The 14,794-nt window shown below is 40.6% G+C and overlaps 1 protein-coding gene across 3 annotated transcripts; it reads right to left on the reverse strand.

Moving 5' to 3' along the window:
• Positions 1 to 110: 110 nt before the first annotated feature.
• On the reverse strand, positions 111 to 14,007 carry cep83 (centrosomal protein 83). Of its 3 annotated transcripts, none has more exons than XM_088072716.1 (16): positions 13,855 to 14,007; positions 12,482 to 12,688; positions 10,920 to 11,070; positions 10,624 to 10,716; positions 8,587 to 8,718; positions 5,888 to 6,139; positions 5,612 to 5,743; positions 5,060 to 5,174; positions 4,455 to 4,599; positions 3,665 to 3,814; positions 2,917 to 2,992; positions 2,654 to 2,808; positions 2,419 to 2,548; positions 2,109 to 2,212; positions 1,426 to 1,615; positions 111 to 660 (listed from the first exon to the last, which is right to left on the reverse strand). In XM_088072716.1, exons 2-16 carry the CDS (start codon positions 12,679 to 12,681, stop codon positions 523 to 525), a joined length of 2,163 nt encoding a protein of 720 aa, XP_087928842.1. In that variant the 5' UTR covers positions 12,682 to 12,688; positions 13,855 to 14,007; the 3' UTR covers positions 111 to 522. The 3 variants fall into 3 exon arrangements, with proteins under 3 accessions (XP_087928842.1, XP_042366926.1, XP_042366928.1); XM_042510992.2 differs by having other exon boundaries at positions 2,654 to 2,811; XM_042510994.2 differs by lacking the exon at positions 13,855 to 14,007 and adding an exon at positions 13,228 to 13,781 and having other exon boundaries at positions 2,654 to 2,811.
• Between the last annotated feature and the right edge of the window lie 787 nt (positions 14,008 to 14,794).

A 14,794-nucleotide genomic window follows, 5' to 3' on the forward strand; every position in this document is an offset into this window, starting at 1 on the left:
GGTTATGTGTCAACAGAACATTTAGCTCGTTACTGCAGTTTTACATGAAATACAACTACTTCATTACCTTAAACAGATATCACACAATGCTGTGTGTGTGTGGGGGGGGGTCTTGGTCTTGAACCACAGATTAAATAAAAAAGCTTACCTGTAAATCATTTTTGTGTTTTGTAATCAAAGTCTGTAAAAATATTGTGCAATTCACAGCTTGTAGTGCTTTTTTGTCAACCTCTGTTTTTTTCCAGAGTGGCTTAAGAGCAAACGTGTAAACAACAAACATCTTAATACAAAATCAAACCCTGAGGATTCCTGGTCAATTTCTAAAAAAAGGTGCTGTGCTTTCTTGAAATATAACAACATCAAATATATGTGTAACACTGGCAGAATCAATTCTTATCCCTCCATTTGTTTATAAATACCCCAAAAATAATGCTGTTTTTAAAAAAACCCACTGCTGGTGTGTTTGAAAGGACGGTTAGAACGGCACCTCATTATTTCAAGTAACAGTCCAATGGGAAGGGGTCAGAGGTCAGGCTGGGGAGTGGCATCCCTGTCCCTCTGCACCAGAGACCCCAGTTCCTCCAGCTGCTGCTGCTGGGCGCTTTCCAGGTCCTCCAGTCTGCGATGGAGCAGAGACAGATCCCTCTGATGCTGCTCCTCCTGCAGCATACGGGGAAAATATTACAACAGCCTGATTGGCTAGATTCACTCACTCACTCACTCACTCACACACACACACACACACACACACACACACACACACACACACACACACACACACACACACACACACACACACACATGCACGCACACACACACACACACAGCCTTGTTATGCCACCATGTTGTGTTTCACACCTCCTGTGTTCGTTGACGCTGCAGTAAATAAACATCGCCCTCTGGTCACATTAGTTTTACTTTGGTGAGGCTGAGCTGCTTCGTCAGACTGTTTCAGGTCGAGTGTTTGAAGAGAACAGCTTGAATAGAGCGCGGCTGACTGAGGGGAGCTTTAACAGTCAACCTCTGCCAGTTTGCTTGTGATATTTGATTTACGTTTGAAACAGCTATGTGTTCATTTGTCACTTCAGACGCTCTACATAAAACGTAAATTGCTGCTTCAGTAAGTGATATGACCTTTTAGGAATGCCCTTCAACAAGCCACAGAAAGGTGTGTTTGTTGCATCCAGTTGTGTGTTTTGTGTGTGAGTGAAGAGAGATCAAAGAATTTCATCTCCTCTAAACTCAGCCTGTGCTGCTGCATTGCATTCTGGTCTGTTTCCTGTGGGTGTAGAAACTGCTCTCTGTGCCTCTTCAATGACAGACTTTTACCTGTAGCTGCTTTGTTTTCTCGACTGAACTATCTACATGTTATACTCATTCGTCTACAGGCTCGTGCAATTTCTGTTCACTGTGAGTTATGCTCACTGGTTTGTTGGATAAGAGTCCCTCAGATCCGAGGAGGAGGAAGGGAGTGGGTGAGGAGGTCAGGAAGGCGGGACCAGCACTGTAGGGACCTTGGCTGCCCAATAAGAGGCGCCGAAATTCGTTGTGTCGTCGCTGAAGCTCCTTCAACCTTCTGCTGAGTTGAGCTTGCTCCTCTGAGAATGAAGAACGTCTGGACAGAGAGGGAAAAAAAAGTTCTAATTTGGTGTTTGAAATAAGATCTCTATACAGCCTGACGGTAAACCTGACATGCCAGCTTTAAAGCAGGCCTGTAAGGGGGGGTTCCTTCAGTAAGCAACATTCAGAGCGTATCTGTGATTCTGCGATGTCTGCGTAGGTTTCTAAACAAAGATGTAGCTAACTGTGCCAATTACGCTAACAGAGCTAAAGGTATCAACCTCAGGGGGAACCAGTGGGTGGGCGCTACGCAAAACCACAGGTCGAGACAGAGTTAGGATTGGTTACTGCCACGTGTGTGCAATGCAGAGCAGCAGCAATATGCTGAAGCGCTGATGACTCTAGTGTTATACAGAATGTGAAGGTTGTCCATTTAACTTATTGTATTGGTGATTAAACTGAGGGCAGAAGTTTGAACTTTGCCCAGTCACTAGCAGGTTGACTCAACTATATAATTTCATTCATAAAATAAGGGAATTACACTTTACTTCTTTGCTGCAGCAACCTCAAGTTCCAGCTCCTCTATCTTGGCCTCCCGCAGCTGGATCTTATCCTGCAGTCTCTTCTCTTTGTTCTCTGTAAGTGTTTTCCTCTGTAACACACAGAGACAGCAGGATATAACTATTGTCTCACGGAGTCTTGTGAGCTTCTACATACATAAAACTGACAGGATGCAGATCGTGCTTAAACCTACACTAGAAAAATAAGACAGCATGTAGTATAAACACACATCTTTGGAAACTACTGAAGTATTCTCACAAACTGATGAAACAACATGTTGTTAAAAAGCAGCAGTACCTTCTTCTGGGCCACCGCTGCCCTCTGCAGTTTCTCTTTGACCTGAGAGTATTTCTGCTGCAGCTCGGCCTCTCGCTCCTGAAGCTTGTGTTTCTCCTCCAACCACTCAACCCGACGCTCCTCCACCAGCCTGGAGGAGGAACGCACACAGAGTGTCATTTGATGTTACTTATTATTCGAAATGAAGAAAAACGGAGGCTGAGCAGTTTATTTGAGGACAGATGAGCAGGTGTACCTCTCTGCCTCGTGTTGGCTCCTCTCAGCCTGAGCCCGAGCCGTCCTCAGATCCTCCCTGACTCCGTCCAGTGTCTCTCTCAGCCGCTGGTTTGTCTGCATCAGATCACTTTCAGAGTGAGACAGCGTCCCCAGCTGGACGCTCAGTTCCTGGGTCTGCTGTTGGGTCAAACAAGGAAATCACATTCGTTTCAGGCATACAAATTCCCATGACTGAGCTGATTGCAAAATAATCTACACTTTGAGGAAGCTGAAGTGGATTACCTGCTGCAGGTCAGCGATCTCTGCTTTCTGTCTCTCTAGCTCCTCAAGCTGTGAGCTCTGCTGCTGGAGTTTGCTTCTGTCGGACACATAACGACAAATATCCACCTAAGATCACTGCAGCAATTTCATATCACACAAAAAAATGACTTTTCAAAAACTTTCAATGATTTTTACTACTGCCATGACCTTCCCATGTGATTGTGAAATCCCATGACTTGTCCAATTTTTCCATGACCATGGGAACCCTGATTTTATTATTTCTCCTTTTTGTGGAATCACAAACAAACCCCCTGCTTACACCTTACTTGTGCTGCTAAATAATGGTGTAAAATGGCAGAAGAGTCCAGTTAACTTGAGCCATTTTTCTTTTGAGCAGTAGACTTACAAAGCATTTAGAGCAAAGAAGCTGAAAAGGAAACCTAGGGGCTTTTCCAAAATGTAACAGCCAACCACAGAGAGGGATGGCCGCTGCGCGACAGTTTCCTTTTGTCTATATTTGTTTCAGCACTTTATTTGCAACCAACACATACATGCACACTCTGCACATTCCCCTTCTATGTTTTGTTTTGTTTTTTTAAGAAAAGATCTAAGTCCACAGGCAGCTGTACTTTCACCACTTAGCCAAGACATGACAGAGGACTGATGAATACCACAGACAGAACGAGCACGGTGACTCTGCTGGCTGTAACCTGATTTTTGAGTCCGCTGTGTAGATTTTGTAACACTTCGTGTTCAGTACAAAGCTGACCTCGTGTTTTGCAGTTCCTTTCGGGCTGCCTCCTCTCCCTGTTGGGCCCTCCGAAGACGCTCCTCCCATTCCTCTTTCTGGCCGTGGTCTGTAACGTCCCGCAGCGCCCTCTGCTGTTCCAGAGCAGCAAGACGGTTCTCCACCTCCAACCTAACCACACCAAACAACACCAAGTCTTTCAAATTTAAATATACACTGGTTGAAAAAACTATAACCAAAGGAAAAAAACAGCTGCACAGCGGTGACATGGAAAGAAAACTATTGATGTTGTACCGATAAAGCATTAAAAGGTTCAGTGGGTAACCTTTATTAAAAAAAACTTTTTGTCATATTTGCTGAAACTGTCACTATGTCCTGGCAGTAGTACATGAGGTAGTTAATATGTGAAAAAAAGATCAGGTTCATCTGCTCCTCCTAGTGCTCCTAATGGCATCTGCAAGAATACAATGCAGCTGGATTAAAGACAAGAAATTAGAGCCAGAAGGAATCTTGAATATCAGAAATCAGCCAATTTTGACTTTGTGAGAAAACAGATAACTGCTGAACTGTACATCTAAGTAAAAGTAATAATAAACAAGTAAGTGATTGACAGCTGTGTTAAATGCCATTAGGAACACTTAGAGGAGGCAGAGGAACATGTTTTTTTAACAGGTTTTCTGCCTCGTGTACTCCTGTCAGGATACAGTGGAATTTTTAGCTAATTAAAACAGTATTTTATTTTAAAAAGTTACCTCAGTTACCAGCAGGTTTCTGATATCAGTAACTGACATAAAACAACAGGGATTCTCACTTTTCTTCATGTAAGGCTGCAGTTTTGCGGATCTCCTCCTCGCGGGCACACTGCACCTTCCTGACCAACTCCCTCTCTTTCTCCATCAGAATTTCCTTGTGTCGCTCCATCGAAGCCTTCAGCATGTCAACGTCTGTCTGCAGACCTGAGACACACAAGCTAGCATGAGAATCAGATCATACTAACAAATGTATTAGAAATCTGTGCTTTTGAGACAAATGATACAGATAATCTGAGATGTCAAAGTCTGGATCAGTTGATGAGTTTTTGCTCTGTAAAATAAACTCTGAAAATCCATGATCCTAGGAAACACAGTGCAGCACACAACGTAGAATCTGTTGCTGCAAACACGTTTTGGTCTTTTCTAAACAGGAAGATGGATGTGGGAGGGAGAAATGAAAACGTAGCATCCATCCAAGAACTAAATGCCAAATCAAGGGAGATTTAGAGAAAAAGGAAATAAATATTAAATACAAGCAAAAATAAAAGCAAGGAGCTCAGTCCACTTTTCAATTCAGAGAGCGCTCTGTGTGTGTGTGTGTGTGTGTGTGTGTGTGTGTGTGTGTGTGTGTGTGTGTGTGTGTGTGTGTGCGTGTGATTCCTACCGTCAATCTGCCCCTGCAGTGTGTCTCGCTCCCTCTCCAGCTCCCCTTTAGAGCGTGCACACTCAAGTTTAACGCCTGCCACCTCCAGTTTATGTGAATGCTTCAGACTTTCAATCTAAGAACCAAAAAAATTTAATCTGAATTCAGATTATCTCAAACCACATGTGGAGGAAGGGAAAAATAAAGAAAGATTAAAAATTCAACCAAGTCTTTGTGGATTTTAGACAATTTGTGACCACTGACACACATCCGAATACATGATGTGACAAGAACATTTAAAAGATTGAAAAAACAAGAGGTAAATACGTGGAAAGATAAACACTGCCACATTCGTCCTAAAATCCTGGAAATGTCCCAAGAACAAAGAAACGTCCCAAAATCCCCCCAAAATGCCCTTAAATGCTACAAAATCCTCAAATCCTAGAAACATGTATGGGGCCATACATAACTCTTCCACTGAGCTGCATGGTGTCCCAGGCAGTGCTGTGTAATAATGTTACGGTGGACAAGAACATCTCTGAGGTCGGGGTCAGAGGTCAAAGAGCAGCGTACCTGGCATGTGAGGGAGTTGACCTCTCTCTCAGCTTTGTGCAGTCTTCCGGTGAGCTGGCCGTTCTGCTCGTGTGTCTGATGAAGCTCGCTCTCCATCCGCTCCAGCTGCAGACGCAACGACTGCCGCTCCGCCTGTCGCACCAATCAGATCCATCAATCACCAGAAACACAGATTCTTCTCTTCACATTCATAGCAAAATCATGATACAAGATGACGTGAACATCCAGCAGGTGCGTTTATTTATTGCTGCTGATAGCTGTGTGCAGCCGTCTCACCTCCAGCGACTTCACTACAGCCTGAGACTCTGTCAGCTGTCTGATCTGGATGCGTTGGACGTTCTCGGCCTGCTGGCCCGAGTTTTCTCTCTGGGCGCGGAGCTCAGCCACCTCCGCCTCCATGCCCTTCAGCCGCAGGTGGAGCTGGGCTTTCTCCCTCAGCAGAGCCTCCACTCGTTTCCCATCGCGCATTAGATCTGAACTCTGGTACTGAGCCACCAGATCCTCCCTGTCCTTCTCCAGACGAGAGATCTGGAAAGGGATCATTCATTTCATGTTTTACACACTTTGTACAGGTTTCTTCCTAAAACACTAAGTCAAACAAAGGAAACATGACAGCGCTTGTTGTCTAGATAAACAAGTCTTCAAAGCACTTGTATCATATATATAGAAACTCACTCACAAAAACTTAAATCACCAGAATACATCATAGAAAACAGTATTAATATTAGAAAAAAGATAATCTACAGAAAGTAGCAAAGTGTTTCTTAATACATGTATTATTGTAGCTAAGTAATGTTAGAAAATATTAGTGGAGCCAATCCTCTTTATAAGTCAGCCTTCCAGTCACGGCCAAGAAAAGTCCCCAAACGTTCATAAAAACGTCCTCTTTTCCTGATATTCTATGTGTGGTCCTCTCATATGATGCCACTGTGAACAGCTGTTCCACACATTCATTACAGCTAATGACATTTATTGTTTTCCAGCGTCTTTACGTCATTCTGCACCCTGTTATTGTGGCTAATCACCAGAGTCTCTGCTGTTTGAGCTCCGGTATTGACCCAAGTACACACAAAGCTGAAATGTGTGAAACAGTTACATACAATCTCATCCCACGTACATCTAATTTTGTCACAATCATACAGCATATGCACCAAAGTACCTGCTGCTTCTCCACAACTCCAACATGTGTCGCCATTTATCAACTTAAGCCGTGACCATTCACTTGGAGTCCCGTAGCTTCTGTTCAGAATTTTAAAAAGAGTGATTTGCGATTGTGATTCCCGTGAGTACTTATGTCGGTGAAATATTATTTCTTCCCAGATGTTTTCTGCAATCAGACAGATCTTTTTTTCAAACTTTCAAGATTAGGTGCATGAACTTCCCAAATTAGTTTATAACATGGAGATGCACCACCCTTAAGTCTCTATGGTACACATTATGATGCCAGCTGGTTTAAAAAACATGTAATCTTTTTTTTTTGTCAGAAAATAGATTAAATAAACATAATTTAAAGACATTTTCAAAAATATACAATACTATATGGAAAATATTAAAAATGATCAAAGTTATCTACCATTAATATGCAGAGATAAAAAGAAAATGATGATGACTTATATGCTATAAACCTAAATACACGATACCAAAAACCGTCATGGTAGGATTTCAGAATGGCACGATGTTCCAAGGCAACACTTGCAATTAAGCAATTTTCTGTTAATTAATTTCAAAATCAAATGAAGTGCATTAAACAATTAAAATTTCAGCTTCACTCATCTATTTTTGTCAATCCATTTTTTCAGATTTTAAACTGACATAAAAAAAGGTGTTCTCAGATCATTTTTGCAGAGAGATCAAATGGGGCTGAACCTTGCGAGGAAGGCCCCAAAACAGGGACTCAACATGGTCACTCGAAAGTCATGTTACAGTATATACAGTGCTACTGTTTTCATTGGAGCCCTGGCTCTTTTTTTAAAGTACTGCAACATAACTGAGGATGTGTTACATGCATGTAAACAGCAAAAAATGGGTATGTTACTACATGGTACCAAAAAGGGTTAATACAAGAGCATCAGTAAACTAATTCCTGAATCCCCAGTCAGAGTATTAGGTTTAGGTTTTAATATTGGCCCTTAGGCAATGTCTAATCTCTAAGAAGGTTCAAAAATGGTTATCCTGAAGATTAAAATTGTTTTTAATTTCCCCAAAGGATTTAACTCTATCTTTTCCCACCAAATCACCCAAAACATGAATGTCTTTTTTTAATCAATCTTTAGTTTTTAATTAAACATTATAGAAGCTTCAGACTGGAGGAAAGGGTTGGTTTTTGTGAAATTGTGCTCTGGCCCCATGTTTCAATACAGGGTTTCTGTATGGAACTGGCCTGGCATTTTGTGTCAAAAAAGCTTCTGGAGACAATGGAGAAAACAAATCCTCTTGGATTTGTCCCTAGGCAGGAGCCTGATTCAAGGGCTGGTTCATTTTAGACAGCTGGATTAAGGAGCACACATAGTGACATCAGTCCAGCTTTGGTGAGGATAGTCCCCCACACTCTTCGGCTGCAAACACTTTGGTTAAATGTCGTTTTTTCCCCCTGACCACAGAAATGTCAGAATCATCTTATTGTACTGTTTTAGTTAGTGTGGAGGAAGGGTTATCTGTAACATGTAAATTAGGTTTTGCAATTAAGGAGCAATTATAATTTTTATTATACTATTTTTTGCAAGTAGGGAAAACATTATTTTGGCTCAATTATGTAGTATGGTTTTAATATTATCAATAGGAGGAGTAAAGTTTGTATTCATTATGTGTTTCAGTCCGGATGTCAATTTTATCCCCAAGTATATCATTCCTGAAGTAAGGGGATCATTTAAGTTAAATACCCATTTTTAGCTTATTACACACCAGTGTATAACAACTACAGGTCAACTGGAAAGCTTAAACAACTGAAATGCCGAGCAAGGAAACAACAAAGCTACCTCTGCTTCATAGCGGATCCTCCTCTCCTCCAGTATGTGAGCGTGTTCTTCTCTCTGGTGGTCAAACTGGGACTTGAGGAAGGTGAAGTCATACCGCAGCTTGTTGTAGTCAGACCGGTACTTCTCCGTCTCCTACAAAGAAGCACAAGTACACACATTAGCCCAAAATCAGAGAGAAGGGGGGGGGGGAGAAAAGAGGGAGCAATCAAGCAGACAAAATGGAAATTAGCTTGAAAGCACTTTCAAATGATTTTCAACAAGGCCATCAATGTTAATCTCTCGACTGTTGCTATGGACTTTACAGTCACAGCTGCTGATGCCAGTTTACAGTGTATATTAAGTCCAGTATGTGGCATTTAGGGGGATATATTGGAAGAAATGGAATATAATATAATAAATATGTTTTTTGTGTATGATCACCTAAAAATAACATTTGTGTTTTGTTACTGCAGAATCAGCTGTTTGTATCTACACAGAGAGCAGGTCACCTCTATGAATGTACGAAGAGAACTGGATACAGCACTAAATGCGGGGCTTTATTCATTCCCAACAGAGTTGCCCAGTGGAAATGAAGCCAAATGGTTTAACTATCACATGTAAAATAACCCTGATGCTTCCAGTTAAGCGCTCTGCTACCTTGTATGGAAAAAAAATTATATAATTGCATGACTCTTCTAGCTCTTCCAAATGTTATCGGACCAAATGGATCAAATCCTAATTATGAAACGAGTCATTACATGAGGGTTGGGACGCACAAAAAAATGCATGTTTCAGAATAATAAAAATAACAATAAAAATAAGTATACAAAAAATATACATAAACCTGTATAGCTGTGTGTTTACCCGTTTAAATCACCCGTTCTGTTTGTTTTGGAGAAGAAGACACCTCTGTGGATAATTTGACCCCCAGTAAAAACCTCGTAAACATGAACACTGAAAGAATCCCGATCATGAGTTCCCACTTGGCACACTGGAGAAGTTATCAGCTGTTTGCAATCTGCAATCCTCACCGCTACATGCCACTGAATCCTAGAAACGGTGTTCTCCATGTTCACTCGAAGCTATTTGTAGCTGTTTATTTTAGTACATTTTAAACAATGAATCCCATAGAGAAACCCAGTAAAGAGCCCTAAAACCTGGAAGTCCGTTAGCATTTCAGCATCTTCAGTTCCCTCGTCACAAAGTCCATGAGTTCTTTGAATGGGTTTTCGGTTTTAACCTGAAATATGGTCTGTGGTTACCACAAGCTGAAGACTTTCACATTTTGTTCTACAAAATAAAATACATCAGTAAATACCCCACTCACAAACTTTGAAGCTTTTGAGTGTCTTAAAAAAGGCAGTTGCTAACAAGTGAATAAAGACTACAGAACATCATCAGATCGAGCTGCGCAGAACACAGCTTTACCGCCTCACAGTGGTGGCGACACCATGGTAGTGTAGCTTGTTTTAGCCTAGCATTAGCTTTTTACTTGTAGCGACTACATTTAGGCCTCAAAAATCCTGAAAGTAGCGTTCATTTGTAAAGACTGTCGTGCTCAACGAAACGATTAAGTGTCATAAACGTATGTTTACCACAGCAGTGATCCAAAATCCAATTGAAAAATCCAATGGGTTTTTTAAAGAGGGAACCAGGGCGACATTAGCTTCCAGAATGGCCTACAGAAAAACGTCATCCCGGGGCGCTCTATAGCCACATAAACAGTAACAGTTAACACGTAGGAACATTCTGTGTTAGTATTATTTCATTGTTTTAAATCAGTGCTACATTATATTACATGGCTTCCTGTCAATCATACTGACTTCAACAGAGTCTTTGAATTTTCTTCAGGAAATTAATCCCTAAAAAAGTAATTTGTACAACCATTTCTTTTAATATAGAACATCTTTGTTGGGAAGAAAAAACATTCATGTCAAGCTATCTTAAAACCAGACATAAAATAGAAGTAAAAGGATAGTTGCTGCATTACTGCCACCAGTGACCTTTCTCTACAAAGACAGCATGCGGAGCCTGTGATAGAGAAACAGACTGACTGACCTCCTCCAGTTTACTGAACCTCTCTCTGACTGGACCCTCCATCTCCTGCTGCACCTGAGCTCTCAGCAACTCCAGCCGCTGAGGAGTCATCACCTGGTCAACAAACACACGCACACACACACACACACATTTATATCCAGCAATTACAATTACACAGGGGAAATTTTAAAAACTATAAACTAAAATCTCAGCCACACCAAAAAAAGTGACTTATTTTGGTCAATCAGACAGCAGAATAATTCATCATTCTCCAACCTTCATTGTGTGAGATTTTCTCCTTTTCAGGCTAAATTTACCTGCAGTTTTAGCTCTTCCGCCTCCCTGGTTTTGTCCAGTAGTTCTCCTCGGAGCTCAGCCAGCAGCAGCTGCATTTTCTCCTTCTCAGCCTGTCTGTCGCTCAACAGGCGCCTCAGTTCACCCTGCGCTCGGGTGAACTCTTCCTGCAAGCTGCAAGAGTGAGCACAATGCAGCACCAACAAATACACAAACCACACAGGAAACTGCATTTTTGTGCATGGTAAAAAAACAATAATAATAATAAAATAATTTTTAAAACGTTTAATTAAATCCATAATTCAGCTCTTTTAAAATGTCATACTCTGCCCTATGAAAAATGTGTTGTCGATGTGTGATCGTATAGGTATTGTTTCTTTTCGCTGTTTTCTCTACTAAGGGTTCCAGCACATTTACATGGATACATTTTCAAACTTTTCCATGACTTTTCAAGGGCCCATGATAATTTTCTTAAACATCAAATCATCAGATTCAAAGATTACATCCATGAAGGGGGAGATGGGATGTGGGAAGGAAGTGAACAAATGGACGTGATGGTAAACAAAATGTCACGTCAGCGCACACTACAGCTACATTACATCGACAGCTTCATAAAACAAATTTTCCATTATGTTACATTAAGTTGAAGGTTATCCTCGCAAGATTACTTTAACAATTTCATTACACATAGCTACATGATTTTTCAGAAACTTTCTAGATTTTTAAATCCTTTGAACCCTTTGAAATCTTAAATGACTGATTTTTTCTGTCAGACACCTTTCACTGGTATTTTGAGCGCTGAGCAAACTGGTTTGATTTCTTTTGAATACATTGCCATTTGGGAAAATAATAATGAGTGACCTGGCAAGAAATGTATGGCAACTTGCAAGAAATTGGTAGATTTAGAACATTTATTTTCAAAAACTAGGGAAAAGTGATAAGAAAACTATGTTTATAATTATCATAATTATATATATCAGGATATTTAAGGCTATATTATGATGCCCTTTTTCCAGGTGATTTTCTCATTTGTTTTTTGCCTTCCTTAAAAATAAGGATATTTTTGGGTTGAATTTGTGTTGCTCTATGTTGAGTTTTTAAAAAGCCTTGAAATGTAAAAGGATTACAAATTACAGTGTGAAATTGTTATAGTGTAAAATAACTGAGGAATAATTGAGGCTTACAGCTTAGAGTACTATGTTTGTCTCTGGTACTGCTGTTATTCTGTGTTATCTGTTGGTTGATATAGGATAGGCACAATAAGCCTTGGGCTTCAGGCTATTCCTTTTTTGGTTATTGACTGAAAAATTGTGAGACAATCTTTGTCATAATGCATGTAACCAAAATAAAAATATTCATCCATTCAATTATTCTTACTTATTCCATGACTTTTACAGGCCTTGAAAACATGACTGCTAAATTCCATGACTTTTCCTGACTGTGGGAACCCCATCTACTAATGCAACCACATAATATTTATATGTCAATGATTCAGTGTGTTACCTCATAATTCACATAAAATAGAAAACAAAATGCAGGGGTTGCCACAGAATGTTAATCTTTTTATATATTAAATTGGATTTACCTGGTGTGTTCAGCTTTTAATGTCTGATAGTTGGTCTTGTGGTTTTCGCACTTCATCCTCTCATCGATTAGCATCTTCTGCAGCTCCATCTCTGCTCCCTCCAACCCAGCAGTCAGTCCCAGAATGGCTGCAGACTTCCCCATCCCAGGCTCCAGGTTCGGGAGGAGAGGTACCGAATGGCCAAGGGCGGAGGAGGTCATCTCACCTCTGCAGAAAAGAACCACAGACGGGAGGATATAAAGAAAGGCTGGCTGAACAAAGCAGAAAATTTGCTGTATCTGTCAGCTGAGGCTGTCAGCACGCCTTCTGTTCTTCAACAGTGACAAAACCTGACTGCTCTTTCTGTGAGTGCGTTAAGGTGCACTTGGAGGGCAAAAATAGTCCTGGCTTTGTTGTCTGTTAGTTACCATGGTGGCTTTAAGAAGAGTCCCCAAGCTGCTTGTTAAGTTCACAACCTCTTAGCAGTCAAGGCGAGGATCTGAATCAATCTCAAGTGATTAGTTAGCTCCTCTCCCGGGCTGCTGGGTCTGCCGTCTATGATTGCAAACCACTTTAGCCTCTTAACATAAAGCATCCTGTCTATCTGTGAGGCAAATTTCTAACCAATGTCACTCTGCCAGAATAAATTCATACAACAGTTAACTTTAAAAAATATCATCACCGCATGAATTGTAGTTTCACATGCAAACTAAAAACAATAAATATATATAGCGAAGTAGCGAGTCACAAAACAAAACCAGACTTACATTATCTGTGTGCACTGGCTGTGGTTTGTTGATAGTCTATTTCCTGAAACAACAACCTATAACGTCAACTCGTGTTAAACCAGAGACAACGGTTAGCCTCTGGGTCATCAGTTGTCATTAAAATGTAAAATGCGTTAACCTAGCAGTGGGCTTGATATATTTCAGGGCTTAAAACTGCAAACTTGCGTCTCAGATCTATCAAAAAGCACTGAGTTGTTTTTAAATATCGCGCTCTTTGTCCCGCGATACAGTAAGCTAACTAGCCAGCTAGCTACTTTAGTGCGTCCGTTATCGGACACTATTTGCCCTAAGAAATTTATTCTCAAAGTGAAGGCTTTGTGCTTTAACATGTGCAAGCAGTCAATAATGTTATTTAGACAGGTATTCTATGCGAATATGCAAACGACTGACAACTATAATTCAAACTACATTTCGAGCGACGTACTACTGCAAGCAAAACAGCTACTTGTAAGCTAACTAGCTAGCATGTACGCGGAACTGTGGCTTGAACACGCAGCTAAAGCATATTTGGGTTACTATGAAACTACAAATTGCAGCTACTTTATTATGAAACATCACTATCGTTTACTCAACAGTCTAACGCACTTGGCACCGAAAGATACTTACCTTTTATCGAACTGTTTCCTGCTTTCCTTTTGCTTTGCTAGCACGCGCTAGCTAGCTAATTTGCAAACTACAAACTGTGGGATCATGGGACTTTTTTCCCGACGTGCATTCCTGTGGTTGAAAAAAAGACAACTTTCATGAAACCTTATTATGAGGTTATTTCAAGCAACACTTAACAACCTACTCTAGATATTTTGCTGTGTACATATTTATGCCACCACACAGTTTTAACTTTTTTCAATAGTAATTACATCTACACCAGTGACATATCCAATTCACAGCCGTTGGCCAAATCTGGGCACAGATTGGGTGCCAGGTGGCTCCTCAACCGTTTTCTAATTCACAGTAAAAACTAATTTGATTCACACTGGAAATTGTTTTTGTACATTTAGTATACATAAGGTGCATGAAACAGTATCAAAACAGAGCTTGTGTATCAAAAATAGTGACCGAGGAGGATCCCCTGCAGCCCCCCACAGAGGTCCGAGCCAAACACCTGATGTCCCAAAAATCCTGAAGTGTCCTTTGGTCCTAGAAATGCCCTGAAATCCTTGAAATGTCTAAAAACCCTAGAAACATGCCAATAGCCTAGAAATTTACTAAAATCTGAGAAATGTCATAAAATACTAGAAACGTCCCAAAATCCTCAAACCATCCTCAAGCCCGAGAATTGTGCTAAAATCTTAGAAATGTCCTAAAATTCTATAAATTTGCTCATATCCTAGACATTTCCTAAAATCCTAGAAACATGTATGGGGCTGCTGCAACTGGCCCCCATCCTCCAGTAATTTAGCAAAATTTCTTTGACACAATTCAGTGGCTTTTTTGGGGGTCATTTTGTGTCTTTTAAGTTAAAGTCTTCTTGTTATTTTGTGCCTTTTTGAGGCAATTTAGTGTCCAGACATGATGGATGAGGATAGGAAAGATAATAATAATACTG

The sequence above is a fragment of the Plectropomus leopardus genome, chromosome 22 (genome assembly GCF_026936395.1).
Source record: "Plectropomus leopardus strain MGB_pleo_1.0 chromosome 22, ASM2693639v1, whole genome shotgun sequence".
In the NCBI taxonomy this organism is placed as follows: domain Eukaryota; kingdom Metazoa; phylum Chordata; class Actinopteri; order Perciformes; family Serranidae; genus Plectropomus; species Plectropomus leopardus.